Source organism: Bison bison, unplaced genomic scaffold (genome assembly GCF_000754665.1).
Source record: "Bison bison bison isolate TAMUID 2011002044 unplaced genomic scaffold, Bison_UMD1.0 scf7180017864143, whole genome shotgun sequence".
In the NCBI taxonomy this organism is placed as follows: Eukaryota; Metazoa; Chordata; class Mammalia; order Artiodactyla; family Bovidae; genus Bison; species Bison bison.
Genome location: NW_011494715.1, coordinates 6,814,414 through 6,833,078, shown reverse-complemented (window position 1 = coordinate 6,833,078; position 18,665 = coordinate 6,814,414). Strand labels below are relative to the sequence as shown.

The window sequence follows — 18,665 nt, the reverse complement described above, 5'->3', positions numbered from 1 at the left end:
GGGAATAAAAAAAGGGAAAAAGGCTGACATCTACAATGAATAAATGCAGGACTCATTCAGCATTGAGATTGTCATAATCAACTTCCTATTGATTCGTAAAAATAAAGGTGAGATCCCTGTTCATTTAAAAACAGTAACTGGACTTTTCTGGGGGTCCGGTGGTTGAGAATCCACCTGCCAATGCAGGGGACATGGGGTTAATCCCTGGTCTGAGAAGATTCCACAGGCCACAGAGCAACTAAGCCCGAGCACCACAACTACTATAGCCGGTGCTCTGGGGCCTGGGAACCCCAAGAGAAGCCACTCAATGGAAAGCCTTCACACCCCAACTAAGACCGTACCCTTGCTTGCCACACCTAGACAAACGCCAGTGCACGGCTGTGAAGACCCAGCACAACCAAAAATGAAATTAATTAATTTTAAAAATATAAAATAAAATAATTATTCTCTAATTTTTGAGTTTGAGTCACAATCTTAAAAAAAATGGTCCATCACATACAATTTTAGGTGTTCCCCCCCCCCGCCCCCCGCAGAATACAAAGGAACTGACAAAACTCTGGCCTTCCAACTTTCGATCAAAGAAGTAAGGCTGAGACCGATATGTGAGGCCAAAGAATTTTGAGGAAGGCTGCTGGCAACCCCCTCTAAAAGGCTAGGATAGAATTCCAGCCAGCCCCTTCCTCTGCGTCTACTGTCGCCTAGAGTCTGGACACAGGGAGAGAACTGAGGCTGAACTTCCATATCTCCAGCTTGGACTGCAGAAGGCTTTGTCCCGGTGTTTATCAAGCAAACCAACCACACACAGCACCGCATCTGATTCATTTTCCATCAGCACTTCCAAAAGCAATCTTTGGCTGGGCAGCAAGGCAACTTTCACCCCGAAGAATTTTTTCGGGAAGTTGGAATGTCAAAACCTTCACTAGTATTTCAGAGGACAAAAGTCAAAATAGAAAATCTCAAATTCCAGAAAGGTGTTTTTTTTTTTTTTTTCTTGTTTTCACAGAACTAGAACAAAACACAGAGTAAGAAATATGAGGGAAAAGATGGTGAATCTTGCTCTATTTGGCACTTTTTATGTAGAATTTCTAAAATGGAAAAGGCCCTGATGCTGGGAAAGAGGGAGGGCAGGAGGAGAAGGGGACGACAGAGGATGAGATGGTTGGATGGCATCACCGACTCAATGGACGCAGGTTTGAGCAAGCTCCAGGAGATAGTGAAGGACAGAGAAGCCTGGTGTGGAGTCTCAAAGAGTCGGACACGACTGAGTGACTAAACGACAACAACAAAGATATTTGACCAACACTGCATGGACTATGGGAGAAGGCAGTGGCACCCCACTCCAGTACTCTTGCCTGGAAAATCCCATGGACAGAGGAGCCTGGTAGGCTGCAGTCCATGGGGTCGCTAGAGGTCGGACACGACTGAGCAACTGAGCGACGTCACTTTCACTTTTCACTTTCATGCATTGGAGAAGGAAATGGCAACCCACTCCAGTGTTCTTGCCTGGAGAATCTCAGGGACGGGGGAGCCTGGTGGGCTGCCGTCTATGGGGTCGCACAGAGTCGGACACGACTGACGCGACTTAGCAGCAGCAGCAGCAGCAGCAGGGACTATTAAAAGTTGACATTGCGGGTCTTCCCAGTGGCTCCATGGATTAAGCTCCCAAAGCAGGGGGCCTGGGTTCGATCCCTGGCTGGAGAACTACATTCCACATGCCATAATGAAGACCTGGCACAGCCAAATAAATAAAATATTGTTTAAGAGTCAACATTGCTCACTTTTCACATTGAAGTCATGTCCAGACCAGCTGCCTCAGCTAGTCCCTCCACTGGGCCCTCCCAGGTTGACTGTCCCATGTTATGGGGACCAACGCGATTGTACATGGCTCTACCCCTTCCCTTTTCTATGTAATAACAGGTCAGACAGCTTGGCTGAGCAAATATGATAGATGACAGCAAGTATGGAAATAAAGAAACACCAACCAAATGAGAATGTCCAAAGGCTGTTAATTCAGAGCTTGCTGTAGTAAGGGAGTCAGTGGGCATCATCTGCATTTGGCAGATAACTCAAAGGCAGGCCAGGGGCTTCCCTGGTGGCTCGAGAGTGAAGAATCTGCCTGCAATGTGGGCAGATTCAATCCCTGGGTCAGGAAGATCCCCTGGAGAAGGGAATGGCTACCCACTCCATTCCAGTATTTTTGCCTGGAAAATCCGGTAGACAGAGGAGCCTGGCGGGCTAGGCCATGGGGTCGCAAAGACTCAGACACGACCGAGCGCACAAAGGCAGGCAGAGGGGTGGGAAGGCTTTCGGCACCGTGAACAGAGACCCCTGGCGCGGGGCAGCCATGAGTGGGGAGACCCCTGGGCTGTGCGTCCTTTGCCTCCCAGCCTGGGAGAACCCTCCCTCTTACCAAGTTAGAGAATTAACTTGGAATGACTTTTCTTCTCTGACCAGAGGAACACCCTAAACTCATAGAGTCTAAAGAAAATCATCTGAGGGTTAACATTGTAACCTTTGAGTAAGGAAAGAAAAGAATGTTTGATCTTTTTTTTTTTTTTTTTACTTGTGACAGATAGGCAGAGAGGGAAAGTTAAAAATAGTCACTTTAGGCTCTCCTGAGACTTGAATCAGGTAGACTGTGTTTAATGGTAGGAGAGATGTGTCTTCTTTTGCTGGAATAAGCTGAGCTTTCCCGGTGGCTCAATGGTAAAGAATCCGCCTGCCAATGTAGGTTTGATCCCTGAGTCGGGAAGAAGACTCCCAACATACCTGCATGTGGTCTGTACAGCTGAAACTGTCTGTGAGGAGCAACAGGCCAAAAGCTTCAGTGACGTACTTGGTCACCGTCCTCTTCTTCTTATCCAAGAGCCTTCTCCTGATATACTCTCTTAGCTTGGGGATTTCTGGAATTCACAGGCAACACAAACAGTTTGAAAAGGCCAGAGTTCATAGGAAACAGCATTCATGAAAATGAACAGATCAGGATGGCAGTCTGAATCAACTTCAGTTGAGGTCCTCTCGGGGTGGGATGCTCATGAAACCAACCTTTCTGTCTCCCCCAGTCTAGTATCAGCGACTACAGATGGGAGGTCAGCAGTGAAGCATCAGGAACCACAACAATGCAGAAACACACACACATTTGCTCGTAGGTGTGGAAACTGGCAAACTGGAAACTGGCACAGAAAGTTCTAGGATGGGAAACTCAGCGTGCCAAGCTTATTCTTGAGAATTTTAGTGAGTGAGATAAAAATATATGTATTTATGTAAGTTACCAGTTTCCTCCTCGGTGAGGACCGCCTGCTGCCAGTACTCCTGGGCGCTGACCGTGTACACCAACTCAGAGGCTTCCAGAGCTCTGGAGTCAGCTGGCAGTTTTCTCTGAAATGAGAGAGGCACACAGGGAACAGAATCACTCAGCTGCCACAAAGGCAGCCATGCACCCACTTCACCAGAGCCATCAGCAAACTTGAGCTCATCCACTTTCCGTTCTGCACGAGCCCCGTAAAAGGTCAGATGTTCCCATCTGTCCCCCTCGCAAGGTCAGGGGTCGTGAGGACATTGTTGCAGAGATTCTCTGCAGAGTTAAAAAAATAGCAATTCTATTTTTGTATATGGAAATGTATACAGAAAATAGTTCAGAAGTGTATTTAAAAAAACTCTTTAAAACAACAAGAGTTACCATGGGATCCAGCAATCCCACTCCTGGGCATGTATCTGGAGAAAACTCTAATTCCAAAAGATACGTGCTCCCCAATGTTCATAGAAGTCCTATGAATGGATGAAGAAGATGTGCTGTATAGATCCAACCAGTCCATTCTGAAGGAGATCAGCCCTGGAATTTCTTTGGAAGGAATGATGGTAAAGCTGAAACTCCAGTACTTTGGCTACCTCATGCGAAGAGTTGACTTATTGGGAAAGACTCTGATGCTGGGAGGGTTTGAGGGCAAGAGGAGAAGGGGATGACAGAGGATGAGATGGCTGGATGGCATCACTGACTCGATGGACGTGAGTCTGAGTGAACTCCAGGAGTTGGTGATGGACAGGGAGGCCTGGCGTGCTGCGATTCATGGGATTGCAAAGAGTCAGACACGACTGAGCGACTGAACTGATCTGATCTGATATGTATATGTGTGTATATATATACACACACACATACACACACACAGAGCAGAATATTACTCAGCCATTCATCTGCTGATGGCCACTTAGATTGTTTCCATGTCTTGGCAACTATAAATAATGCTGCAGTGAACACTGGGGTGCATATATCTTTTTGAATTAGTTGTAACCCCATTTTTTAAAAAATCTAGCTTTGTCACTTAAATCATTTTGCAGTGATAACACCCTGTCTACTTCTTTTACTTGTATGAACATTTTGATATGTACTCCTTGCACCCTAACCTTCATTTTTAATATTATTCTCTACTCTTGGGCTTTCCTGGTGGCTCAGCTGATAAAGAATCCACCTGCAATGCGGGAAGCCTGGGTTAGATCACTGGGTTGGGAAGATACCCTGGAGAAGGGAACGGCTACCCACTCCAGTATTTTGGCCTGGAGAATTCCATGGATTCATGGACTGTATAGTCCATGGGGTAGCAAAGAGTCAGACATGACTAAGCAATTTTCACTCACTCGTTCACTAAAAGAAACCCAAGTTTCTTTTATAGTAATAGGTCCATGTTTTGGGACAGAGAAAAAAAAATTGGTCTGAATATAAACTTGCTGCCAGGGAGCAAAGATAGTTTTATAATGTCTTGTTGTTTTTAGTTGCTAAGTACCATCCGACTCTTTGAGACCCCATGGACTGCAGGATGCCAGGCTTCCCTGTCCTTCACTATCTCCCGGACCTGGCTCAAACTCACATCCATTCAGTCAGTGATGCCATTCAACCATCTCATCCTCTGTCGCCCCCTTCTCTGCCTAGCAGATCTTTCCCGGGATCAGTGTCTTTTCAAATGAGTAGGCTCTTCGCATCAAGTGGCTAAAGTATTGAAGCTTCAGCTTCAGCATCATTCCTTCCAGTGAATATTCAGGACTGATTTCCTTTCGGATTGACTGGTTTGATCTCCTTGCTGTCCAAGGAACTCTCAAGAGTCTTCTCCAACACCACAGTTCAGAAGCATCAATTCTTCAGCATTCAGCTTTCTTTATAGTCCAACTCTCACATCCATACATGACTACTTTAAAAACCATAGCCTTGACTAGATGGACCTTTGTCAGCAAAGTAACGTCTCTGCTTTTTAATATGCTGTCTAGGCTTGTCATAGCTTTTATTCCAAGGAGCAAGCGTCTTTTAATTTCATGGCTGCAGTCACCATCTTCAGTGATTTTGGAGCCCAAGAAAATAAAGCCTGTCACTGTTTCCATTGTTTCCCCATCTATTTGCCATGAAGTGATGAAACTGCCTGCCGTGATCTTAGTTTTTTGAATGCTGGGTTTTAAGCCAGTTTTTATTCACTGTCTTCTTCCATCTTCATCAAAACATTCTTTAGTTCCTCCTCGCTTTCTGCCATTAGGGTGGTGTCATCTACATATCTGAGGTTATTGATATGAGGATATTGATTTTTAATGTCTGATGCTGAAAGGATTCAGCTTAAATTAAGGGCTTCCATTGGCCAGCATGTGAACTTGAACATCAAACAGAACACAATAATTCTGTGAAAAGCAATGAGTTCATATGATCTATAAACTGAGTAAAACAAGAAGGTATTGTGAATAATATCTGTCTCTGTGTCTGTCTGTCTGTCAGCTTCTGCCCTGAATTCCTGACACAGGGCTCCTGAGACCCTTATACAAAGAGGTGTTGGGAGAATCTTTCATTCTAAAATTTAGTCTTTGACCCCAGTTCCCGGCAAAGAACTCCCGAATCCCTTGGGATTTCTAAGCACACACCTCCTTTCTCCAGAGAGGAGAGAGGAGCTGGAAATGTAGTTCATAATTGATCATGTCTACATAAATTCCCAATAATATAGGGTTCAGAGAACTTCCAGGTTGGTGAAGACATCCACATACTTGGAGAGCAATGCACCCCAATTTAATGGGACTGAAGCTCTGTTCCTGGGGAGCCTCCCAGAGCTTACCCTATGTATATCTTGATCTGGCTGTTCATTTATATCAAATTCTTTATTAGGTAATAAACTGGTAAATGTAATTGATCCACTGAGTTCTGTGAGCTATTCTTGCAAATAACTGAATCCAAGGGAGAGGAAGTCATAGGAACCAATTTGTGATGAAGTCAGAAGTAGTGCGTAACCTGGGGACCTACTTCTTGCAATCCATATCTGAAGTGGGGGCAGTCTTATGGGACTAAACCCTTAACCTGTGGGGTCTGATGCTATCTCCAGGTTGTTGTTTAGCTGTGTCCAGCTGTCTGGCAACCCCATGGACTTTAACCTGCCAGGTTCCTCTGTCCGTGGGATTTCTCAGACAAGGATACTGGAGTGGGTTGCCCTTTCCTCTTCCAGGGGATTTTCCTGACCCAGGGATCAAACCCACATCTCCTGCATCGGCAGGCAGTTCTATACCACTGAGCCACCTCGGAAGCCCTCTCTCCAAGTAGGCAATGTCAAACTGAGTTAAACTGTAAGGCACCCAGATGAGATCAGGGAGAATTGTTCAGTGTGGGGAAAACGCCACACGTCTGCGGTCAGAAGTGTGAGCATGGTAATTGTGTGCAAGTTAAAAAGAGGGACACACAGGAGCACAGGAACAGTGGTGCAGGTTTTCTTTACAGGTTTGCAAAAGCAAAGGCAAAATACCGCATAACAATCGCTCAAAAGGCATGCCTGAACATCAAAACCCAGCTCTCTCTTGCCTGCCACATACAGTTAGCCATCCTGAGCTGTGGAACGGAACTCCCTCTTGGCTCCTGAATGCATCTCGTCTGCTCTGTTTCTGTGGTTACTGCCTGACTCAGGTTCTTATCACTCCTATTTTTATTTTTGTAACACCACCTAGATTACAGAAAAAGCCTCCCAAGCTGATCTCTCTACCTCCAGTCCTCACCAGCCCCTCTTCCCACTATCCATTCTCCCTACTGGGCTTCCCAGGTGGCAGGAGCGGTAAAGAACCCGCCTGCCAATGCAGGAAACGTAAGAGGCGTGGGTGCAGTCCCTAGGTTGGGAAGATCTCCTGGAAAAGGGGATGGCTACCCACTCCAGTATTCTTGGCTGGAGAATCCCATAGACAGAGGAGCCTGGCAGGCTATGGTCCATAGGGTCGCAGAGAGTTGGACATGACTGAGTGACTTAGCACGCACATGTTCTCCATACTACTGAGAAAATCACCTTTCTAAAATATTTCCAAATTGAGGTCAAAAAATGTAGTCCCAGGAGTCTGTCTTTTCCATAAATATTTTTTCTTAATTTTCATTTTTGTAATTAAAAAAATAAGCATACACATTTCTATGAATGGCTATATAATCAAATTCTGCCTCATTTTTTCCATGGCTAAATTAAATATGCTCCAAATGAAGGCCTGCAGGACAAGTAAAGGTTTCACAACAATTCAAACTGAAAAAAAGGTGGCTGGAGAATGAAGGTGTTAGGTAGCCATCAGAGGGGTAGGTGTGCAAACCTCAAAGAACTTGTGCAATTAAGAGTCAGAACCATAGGCATCCTGCAAGCTGACATTTTGCACAGACCCTATCTCATACACACCAGTTTGCCACATTTATTAGCACTAAATATAATCATGAATTGTAAATTGAGGTATTGGGTTGGCCAAAAAGTTCGTTCGGGTTTTTCCTTAAGATGGTATGAAAACCCAAACGGACTTTTTGGCCAACCCAATATTTTATGTTTCTACTTCCAGAAACAATATAATTATGTCCTCCACAATTAATGAGAACAAGAACAGCTCTTCTGAGTTACTGCCTCATTAAAATCAGCATTCAAAAATTGCCTGGTAGAAGACCTTGGCTTATTGTATGAGGTCTGATTATTCTGAATTAGAAACAAAAGCTCTGCAATTTTCAGTTCCACATTGTACACCAGACATTTTCTGCATCACAATAATTGAAGTCAAAATACAGAAAGCAGTTAACTATAGAACTGGCCGCAAGGCCATATGCTTTTCCTATTAAACCCAGCCCTGGAGATTGAGTTTCAGCAAAGCCACCTCACCTATCACATCTAACATTGAGGTTGTTTTCTTTATATTTTATCTTCAAGTTGGTTTCAGGTTTAAGGTTGCATAAGACTATTACAGGAAGGAGTTTTATGTTTGCAACTATTTTAGTAACAGAATAATAAAAATAACTTGAGGAACACCAAGATTCCCACAGACCAATTACTCAAACTTGAAAAACAGAGCTCAGACCTTATATCCCAACACAGCATATGGCCTTTGTTTAGCTGTTCAAACCTATTTGCCTGTAGTTCACCCAGCGTAGCAGATTTTTTTCAATCACGTTCTTCCTTCTGTCTCGAATGCCCTTTCTCCTATTACTTCTCCTCACCCAAGACTACTGGTTCTTTAAAATTCTGCTCAAGAGGCTGAGGAGTTTTCCCTGAACTTCTCAGCATCACCTACCCCAACTGCCAGCATGACTGAGGATCCTTCCTCTGAGTTCCCACAGCCCCTCTGCATCCCTCTAGCCAAGCACGCTTTAACCTGCATGGTAATCCCTGATTTTATCTGCTCATGGTTCTCAGTAAACTATATACTCATTCAATTCTTCCAACAATCACAGGCAGTAGATATTATTATTTTCCAGCTTTATAGATGAGAAAATGGAGGCTCAGACAGGTACAGTAATTTGCCTAAGGTTACAAAGTAAGTAATCAGTAGGACATATCGTCTACTTTAAAGCTTTTGCCCAAACAGGCACTTGTGTCTCAAAAGTCTGAGTGGTTGAAAAGCAGAAAAATGCATAGCAGAATCTGTTCACTCACCTTGAGTTTATCCTTGAGAATTTTATTCCTCTGTAGCTTTATCATTTCATTTCTTTCTAAAACAGCTTCTCGCTGACTTTGAATAGCTTCCTGGATTATAAGAAGAAATAACAGCATAGCCAAGAATGCAGGGTTATCAAGAGTAATAAAGGGATAAGATGAACATTTAAGGGGCTGCTCTTCATTTAACCCAGACAGGTGTGCAGGCATTCAAATCATATAACACTAGTCATAAAAAGTGAAGTCGCTCAGTTGTGTCCGACTCTTTGCGACCCTGTGGACTGTAGCTTACTAGGCTCCTCAGTCCGAGGCATTTTCGAGGCAAGAATGCTGGAGTGGGTTGCCATGTCCTTCTCCAAGTCATAAAAAGTATTATTTAAAAATAACGAGTCCAAACTTTGGTCTATCAATTATCTCTCAATTGAGCTTTAAAAAAGAAAACAATTAGTCCATACTTACATTTCCCACTTTTCTTTCCCTGAAATGAAAAATGGAATAATTACTTATCTCATGATGTGTCACGGCAGTCTTGACTTCCCCTGAAAGCATGCCTTTGTCGCTCTCCCTAAGCTCTTTCTTCAGCCTAAAGGCTCTGGCCCACCTCCAGGGTCCATTTGATAATAGTATCTTAATTTCTTGTCATTTCGTTGTCGGTGGGATTTTCTGTGCCCCCACCGCTATCCCAGTCAAGATGCAGACCTCTGCTGATGGACAGTTTAGACAGCATCATACAGTGTGTGAAGCAAGTCAGACAGAGAAAAACAAATAGAAAAATGGTACCGATGAACCTATTCGCAAAGCAGAAATAGACACAGACATAGAGAACAAATGTCTGGACTTTAAGCAGGGAAGGGGGAAGTGGGATGAATAGGGAGATTGCGAATCACATACATATATGCACTATGTATCAAATACATAACTCATGAAAACCTACTAACACAGGAAACTCAGTGCTGTGGTGGCCTAAATAAATCTGAAACAGAATCTAACAATTCAAAGCTGCACCACCCAGACTGTTATAGGAAGTGTCTCCTAGCTGTGGGGCATCTACGCTTCCCATATCCGTGGGGGCAGGCAGGTCCATTACACTGTGAAACACCAGGAGCTGCTGTTTGCATCTCAGACTCATGAGTGGCGCCCCTAGAGCTATGCAGAATTCAGCCTCTTGGGCATTAAGCAGCTGCTCTGGAAGATTCTCAAGACAATCTACCTGATGGCCCAGAAGTCACCCAGGCATCTTTTTCATCACCATTGATCACTTGCCTGAGTCCACAGTGCCCATGAGTCAAAGCTCTGTCGTTACAGTAGTTACGGCACCTGGGACCCACAGAGGGAAACCAGCGTCCCTGCACGCCCAGAGCAGTACCTCAGATATTCCGGCAGGTGGAGCTTGTCGCTCTTGGTGACCACCAGGGCCAGGTCCCTGCAGAACCCTCTTTGGCAGGCCTTCATGCTCTCATTCAGAAGGTCCTCGTGGGCTCTCCCTCCAGAAATCCTTTCAATGTCACTGATCACCCAGATCACGGAGCACTTATCGATGGTCTGTGAAACATGACCACAGCGTGTTTAAGAGCACACATGGTGCCTCGGTTGTAGCATGTTAGTCGCTCAGTTGTCCAACTCTTTGTGACCCCATGGACTGTAGCCTGCCAGGCTTCTCTGTCCATGGGAGTCTCCAGAAAAGAATACTGGACATGTTTCCTTAATGTGTCATGTCCATCCTCCGTGCTCTGCCCCAGCTCTCTGTCCAGCCCCATCTCTCACCAACCCCCGCCCGTACACTGTCTATGCAGCAGCCACATGAGCTTCTTGCGCATCCGTGGGTGTCAGTTGCGCATCTATCTTGGGGTCTTTGCTCTTGCCACAACCTCTCCTTGACCTCCGTTTGCCCTCTGAGGTCACCAAGGGCCACCTGAGGCTAGGTTGGTCACCCCATCTCTGCATCCCATAGCACCTGTACTTACCTGCCCTGGTACTTCTCAGGCAGAGCTACTGTACAGCTACTATACTGTACAGGGTTGGCACTCTGCACCCCTCCCCACCTCCCCACCCAGACTGCCAGATGGGAAGGGGCCACATCATTCAGCTTGGAATCCGTAGCACCTCAAACACAGCACCTTGCCCAAACTAGAAGCTTCATAGATGTTTGTGGCATTAGTCATTGATAGAATTCAAGAAATCAGACCTTCAGCCCCAGATCCCTCACTAGCTTGATTTACTAAGCCATCCTCTAGGGAGAAGTCTTGTTTTTTTCTGGAACTAGTCCTGGTCATGCGTTTATTCCAAAGCTGTCACTGCCAAGCATTATTTTGATGTCTGGCTTGCCCTGCATATGCAGCTCACGATCACAAGGTGGCAGCAGGGAGCCAGAAACCCATATGATTGAATTGAACATGAAATTGTAACTTAATGATTTGATAGCATAGGTATCGCTTTATCAAATATACAACTTTTATGTGACAAGCAATTGTGACATTTCTCTGACTGTACTGTTTTACCCATCTTATCTCTCCATATAAATGGAAAACTGGTCCAACTCCAGGATTAAATTTGTTTTATGGTTCCTCAGAATAGCACTTTGCACATAAAGGTGTGACAAGTTTGTGAGTTGCTAACTAAATCATTATTTGCTCTGTGCCACTGGTTCTTAATTGGTGGACCTTCGACAACGCCCGGAGACATTTCTAACTGTTCAGACTGGAGGGGACGCTAGTGGGCAGAGGCCACAGATGCTGTAAACATCCCATAATGCCCAGGTTGGGCCCCTACAGCAAAGAATTTCTCTGCCCTCTCCACCCCTAAGTCAGAAGAGCTGGGGCTAAGAAACCATGGTGTAGAGCAGGGGGGTTCAAACTTATTTTTAGCAGTGGATCCCTTTTCCAAATGAAATCTTAGGAAGAACTCCAGTGGTCCAACTTGATTTTTAAAAGTAGAATAGCTTTAGTTGAATTTGAGGTGGAGGGTTTGGAGCCCCCATCTTCTCTGCACCCCCCATCCTCTGCCCATGAACCTCTTGGCTTCATGGATCATTGTTTTGAAAGCAAGCATCTCAAGAGTCAAACAGACTTCATTATTTTATGGAAAAGGTACATAGTAGACCCCACAAGGCAAAGGATTGACTTAAGGGCACACAAATCTGGGTTCTGAACCTCCTCCCCTACATGGATGGACACAAATTCAGGCAGGAAAATAAAACCCATCTCTCCCTCCCACTTCCCAAATTATAACCAATTCAGGGAAGCTTCAGACAATTCTATCAGTTGTGGAAGATGAAACCTGCCCGCTCCTCCTCCAGGGCAGGGTCTCTTTTACCTTTACATCCCCCTGGTCCTGGTAAATTGCTGTTATTGTTGTTCAGTCGCTCAGTCGTGTCCAATTCTCTGCAACCCCATGGACTGTATAACTCTCCAGGCTCCTCTGTACATAGGATTTCCCAGGCAAGAATACAGAAGTGGGTTGCCATTTCCTTCTCCAGGGGATCTTCCCAGCCCAGGGATCTAACCCAGGTCTCCTGCATCGCAGGCAGATTCTTTACCATCTGAGCCACCAGGGAAGCCAGACAAAAGAGGACCTCAATCATAAAAGTTGCAGTGGTTAAATTTCAGGCCCTGCCAGAAAAGGCCAATCTATAAGACAAGAGCCTCTGGAACCGGGAGGGGGTGGAATGGCCCCTGCCGCCCCCACCCACCTCCCTCCTTGCAATGAGAATGGGCCTCTGAGAGGCCAGGTGACACTTAGGTGGCAGCACGGGGGAATTTGAGTTAATGGTTTTAGTTTAGGGAGGGCACCGCTGGCAGCTGGAGGGTAGGGGAGGGGGGTTGTATTCTGTTCTCCCTGGATGGAGGGGAGTCTAGTAACTTCTCCTGGGAGGATATCACAAAACCACAAGAATGTGGGGGAGCCGTTGCCAAAAAGAGCAGGCTGGGAACCATCGCCTCACTTCAGCCCAACCTCCTCAGAGCCCAGGTTCTGAGCCAGGTCTGCTGGCTCCTCTGTTCTGAGTGGCCTTTGATAAGCTGCCCAATGTGTCTGAACTGGCAGCAGCCACAGCTCCATCCTGTGCCAGAGGCCGGCCACCCCCTGAGGCTGTCACTCCCCATGCTGGCCTGGAACTTGAGGAGGTGGCGGATTCCACCCCGAGACCTGAAACCCTGCAGAAACAAAGGCTCTCCAGGCCAGGCCTGAACAGGCCACCAAGGATGAAGGACACTGGGAGACTGCCTCCACCTTAAAGAACTGTTAGGGAAGCTTCCCAGATGGCTCAGTGCTAAAGAATCCGCCCGCCAGTGCAGGAGACGTGGGTTCCGTCGCGGTCCAGGAAGATCCCACACACCATGGAGCAACTAAGCCCACGCACCACCACTACTGAAGCCTGCCCCCTCCAGGGTCCACAACTAATGAGGCTGTGTGTTGCAGCTACTGAAGCCCGTGCATGAAGCCCTACTGAAGCTTGGGCAGCTACCGAAAGCCCATGCTCTGCAACAAGAGAAGCCAGTGCAGCGAGAAGCCCACACGCTGCAACTGGCGACCAGCCCCTGCTCACCACTACTAGAGAAAGCCTGCACACAACAGCAAAGACCCAGCACAGCCAAAAATAAATTAATTTTTAAAAAAGAATCGTTAGGGGACTTTCTGGAGGTTGAGAGACAGAGCCTCAGCTGAGAAGGCAGGGATCTGCTCTCAGGTTTAAATTCTGCCACTCAGTAGCTGTGTGGTTCTGGGCAAAGGACTTCCCGTCTCTGAGCCTTCATTTCCTTAGCTGTAAAATCAGGGCACAGGCTGCTTATCTGTAAGCTGCCATCCAGATCCTTATGGAAAACCACAGTTGCAAAGCTCCCCTGGCCCATAGTCATTCATTTAGCACAAATCTGTGGACTTTAAAGTCTACATACACCAGGGAAGCAGCAGTCCAGCAAAGAGATTTTTGGCAGCCTCTGCGCTGATGATGACTCATGGACCTCTCCTGACCCTCCCAGCCCCTTCCAGCTCTGTCCTGTGCCCCGTGTTCCCCCTCACAATACTGCACGCCTGAGCTCCTTCTGCCCTTCTTTCTCTGTCACTCACCCCCTTGGAGCTTCCCCAGGAAGCATGTATTAAAGCCCACCCCACCTTCCCCAAGGGCTTCCCAGGTGGCTCAGTGGTAAAGAATCTGCCTGCCAATGCAGGAGATGTGCGTTCAATTCCTGGGTTGGGAAGATCCCCTGGAGGAGGAAATGGCAACCGGCTCCAGTATTCTTGCCTGGGAAATCTCCTAACAGAGGAGCCTGGTGGGCTACAGTCCACAGGTCACAAAGAGTCCAGTATGACTTAGCAACTTACCAACAATTCCTTACAACCAAACCCAGGAGCAGCCTTCTGATTCCTTGTGCGTGGCTATTGGCTTTTCTGCTTTGTACCCAAATGTTGCCCTCCCTGTCTCACTCTGACCTTGTCTCCTCTGCTTACTTTTGGGCCCCTCTGTTGCTGGCCCTTCTCATGTACCGCAATTCCAGTTCCAGCTCCCAGGCCTATCTCGTGATTCCTCCCTCCCCAATGTCTCTTGCCACCGATATCCTACCATTGCCCTGAGGCTTAGAACATGGGAGAATTTAACTCTATCGAGCTTATAAAATCCATTAAGCGGAAAGTGGAACATTCTTTGCTGCTTTACAGAGAACGGTGGGGATGGAGAGAGAGGGAATGAAGCCCTATGGAAGAGAATCACCTTTTTCCACATCTCGTCCCTCTTGCTATTGAAGTCGCCTGTGCCTGGAATGTCCACCAGCACAACCCCTTCAGGAATCAGCTCTGATTTGGGAAGGGTCACTTCCACCAGTTTGATCAAGGGCCAGATGTGTGTCTCAGCGGATCCTCCATCCCAGTCTCTCCTCTGGGTCCGGATGTAGGGGTCCAGCTTGACAGACAGCTCCCCTGCCTGAGGAAGAAGGACATGGTCAGGTACACGAGACAGTCTCCAGCATCTCTGCCCTAGCTGGGCTATGACTCGGGTTCAGCAGCGGTCCACTGAGTCATGTGAGATGCAGTACTGGGCGACAGGCCCCAGGAGGCCTGAGGTCCTGCCTGGAAGGGTCTAGACTCAGAACTACAAAGAACACTGGGAGATCAGGAAGTTCAGGCTCCTATGGGCTTCCCTGCTGGCTCAGATGGCAAAGAATCTGCCTGCAATGCAGAAAATCCAGGTTCTATCCCTGGGTTGGGAAGATCCCCTGCAGAAGGAAATGGCAACCCACTCCAATATTCTTGCCTGGAGAATCCCATGGACAGAGGAGCCTGGCGAGCTACAGTCCATGGGGTAGCAAAAAGTGGGGCACCACTGAGCAACTAACACTGACAGATGGAGAAAACAAAAGCAGTGAGAACAGGACATGAGGAAGTTACAGCTTCACTGGGTGATGATTTTATCTTCTAAATTCCATTCCAGTTCTAAAATCAATGGGAATCATCTGCAACATTCTAAATTTGTGAGAGAGAGAGGATTTTTGAACTAATGTGAACGTTTCTATGACCAGAAAGCCCTGACTGTGGAAAATTGATCATGAAATGGTGCCAAATTTTCTAAGCTGAAAATTGGTCTGAAGTTGATCTTCAAAAGGTTTTAAAAATTTTATCTTCCAAGTTCAAAAGAATATATGGACAGATCGGCATTTCCAAGCTATTTTAATGATGGTGAGTGAGATGAAGGATCATTCTCAGCCTATTGTTTTTCCCTAAACACATTCATGCCAGCAACTCTGTGCAGCAGCAAATCTCTACTGCGATAATTCAGAGGACAGAAGATTTGGGATGTAGTGCAGTCACTGTTAATAAGTATCTACAGAATGGCCCTGAAAGAAAGATAAATTCTTAAGAGAGTTGAGATCGAATCAGAGAACGTGTTGCTATCTGGGTAGGAAATAAGATATATCATCAAGGGACTTCCTGGTACACCGTCTAGTGGTTAAGACTTTGTCTTCCAATGCAGGGGCCATGGATTCAATTTCTGGTCAGGGAGCTATGATCCCACATGCCTTACAGTCAAAAAACCAAAAAACAGAAAATATATTGTAACATATGCAATAAAGACTTTAAAAATGGCCCATATCCACAAAAATGTGTTTAAAAGATAGCAGTTCTAATCAAATAATATGAAATTGTGAAAGAAGAGATGATAAAAGTTCTTTAAGATAGTTTGATTAAAAAAATAAACAAGCTAGGATAAGGGCAACAGAAGAGAAAAGGCACTGGGCTTAAAAAAGTGTGGGCTTTCTGTAAGAAGAGGGCTCCAGTCAATAAACGGGGCTTCCCAGGTGGCGATGGTGGTAAAGAACCTGTCTACTGATGCAAGAAACATAAGAGACGTGGGTTCAATCCCTGGGTTGGGAAGATCCCCTGCAGGAGGAAATGGCATCCCACTCCAGTATTCTTGCCTGGAGAATCCCATGGACAGAGAAGCCTGGCGGGCTACAGTCCATGTGGTCACACAGAGTCAGACATGACTGAAGCAACTTAGCCGGCACGTACCACTCAATAAACTAGTGGAGCAAACCATTCTAGGAAGTAAACTCAGATTCCCTCTCCCCTGTCTAGAATCCATGCCCCAAAGTCTGAATTTGTGCCCTCACTCCTGGAGATGCTGATTCCATTCGTCTTGTTTCAAATGAGTAAATTCCTCATGCTGGGAAGGAATATTTCTAAGTGCAGAGTAAGTGAGGAAATGAATATTACCTTGACACCTAGGTGTAAGTTGTATGTATTCAGATAAACTAACCAGTTTTGTCGTCATTGTGTTTCTTTGGACATGCTCTGTCTGTATTTTGGATATTAGGAAGATAATGTTTGGGGGGGGGTTGTCCTTTTTAAATTTGATTGAAGTATAGTTGGTTTACAGTGCTGTGTTTGGTTTCTACTAGTGACTCAGTCATACATATGTATACTGTCTACCGTATTCTTTTCCATTGTGGCTTATTACACAATATTGAATATAGTTCCCTGTGCTGTACAGGAGGACCTTGCTGCTTACCCATTAATTAGTTTTAATTACGGGCTTCCCTGGTGGCTCAGAAGGTAAAGCATGGCCTGCAATGCAGGAGACCTGGGTTTGATCCCTCCCTGGGTTGGGAAGATCCCCTGCAGAAGGGAATGGAAACCACTCCAGTATTCTTCCCTGGAGAATCCCATGGACAGTGGAGCCTGGCAGGCTATTATCCACGGGGCTGAAAAGAGTTGGACATGACTGAGTGACTATCCATTTAAACATAAGAAAGGGGGCTACTATATTTCTTTGATTTTCTAGATATATAAGAGCTAAGTGCCTTGATAGGTTTAATTCATTTGACTTCTAAGTATGCCTGGTGAAGTAGTTCAAATTTTTTGAGAGAAACAAATATGCTAAATTTGAACTCTTAAGTCTAAGGAATGTTGATTAATTGTGTAAGTAGTATTAACTTTTAAAGGAGGCTTTTCTATATTAAGCTTAGGAGATATTTGGACATTAAGTTTTAGAACTGGTGTAAGTAATTATTCTTACTTTATATAAAAAGCACCAGATTTACAAATAGAATAACAATATTTTAAAGGTGGATTTTAAGATGCAAGAAAAACTAGGTTTTTGTAGTATGCAATGTGGGTAAATTGCATATTAGTTCCACATGTATTTTGGTTTAATTTAAAATTGAATTTTAATTAAAAAAAAATATTGATCATAAAAGGAGAGGCTGGTTCTACTAGTTGCTTATCTAATACCCACCCTGCCCCTCAGCCCTGCCCCCAGCATCCTGACTGTGTATTTGGGAAGGCAGTGGATTGAGACTGGTCTCAGCCAGCCACAAGTCGGCTTCTCGTTTCCCGAGACTCCCTTTCAGCTCCGAAAACCCACATGGCTCAGTACTGACCAAGAAAATCTACATGGAAATTTGCTGGGTGTGTTTCTAGGAAAGCGTTTACTTCCCAATAAAAGAGGAGACGCGGTTGGTACCCCGCTTAGCCATTTGTCCCTTCCATGGAGCTAGCTGCGAAGGTCAGTGCTTCAGTAGCCATCGTGTGACAATGAGGCGACAGGCTGTAGAAGGTCAGGGGACCAGGGGTCTGTTGATCTTGACGTCCTTGAGCCCCTGAACCAACCCACAAACCCAACTGCCCCCAGTCTTCTTATGTGAAAAAGTGGATAAATCCCAATTTGTTTAAGCTGTTATAAACTCGGGTGTTTTTTTTTTAAATTATTTGCTGCAAAACACATCCTTAATTAATCCTCAAGTAACTATAAACAGTCTTTCCTGCGCACAAAAGCTCCCCCCTCAGACATGAAAAATTCCCGTTTGACTGCAAATTAAAAATCATGGCTACTTCTGATTTTGGTACCAACTTATTTCCAATAAAACACTGTGCCTTGGGACTTCCCTGCTGGTCCTGTTGCTAAGACTGGGAGTGCAGGGAGCCTGAGTTTAATCCCTGGCAGGGAACTAGATCCCACCTGCTGCAACTAAAGATCCCACCTGCAGTGCTGAAGATCAAAGATCCTGTGTGCTGCAACGAAAACCCAGCACAGCCAAATAAAAAAGTAAATAAAAATGTTTTTAAAAAGCGGAGGTGGGGGATGTCCTTGGTGGCTCTGTGATAAAGAGCCACCTGCCACTGCAGGGGCTGTGGGTTCAATCCCTGGTTGGGGAACTAAGCTCTTGCGTGCCAGGCAGTGCAGCCAAAAAAATAAAATAAAAAGAGAGAGAGAGAGAACCTTGTGCCTTGCACCAATCCCCCAAACAGATTCAATGGTTACCCTTGAGGCTCATGATAACA

At 45.6% G+C, this 18,665-nt stretch overlaps 1 protein-coding gene across 1 annotated transcript in view; it reads right to left on the bottom strand.

Moving 5' to 3' along the window:
- The window catches only part of NUGGC (nuclear GTPase, germinal center associated), a 45,479-nt gene that overhangs the window by 9,948 nt on the left and 16,866 nt on the right, over positions 1-18,665 (bottom strand). The window contains exons 7-14 of the mRNA XM_010840295.1: positions 17,972-18,010; positions 16,843-16,862; positions 14,599-14,856; positions 10,261-10,436; positions 9,354-9,372; positions 8,895-8,984; positions 3,273-3,378; positions 2,770-2,903 (exon numbers count right to left, since the gene is read on the bottom strand). Of these exons, the coding sequence (XP_010838597.1) occupies positions 2,770-2,903; positions 3,273-3,378; positions 8,895-8,984; positions 9,354-9,372; positions 10,261-10,436; positions 14,599-14,856; positions 16,843-16,862; positions 17,972-18,010 (842 nt within the window). The remainder of the gene's footprint in view (positions 1-2,769; positions 2,904-3,272; positions 3,379-8,894; positions 8,985-9,353; positions 9,373-10,260; positions 10,437-14,598; positions 14,857-16,842; positions 16,863-17,971; positions 18,011-18,665) is intronic.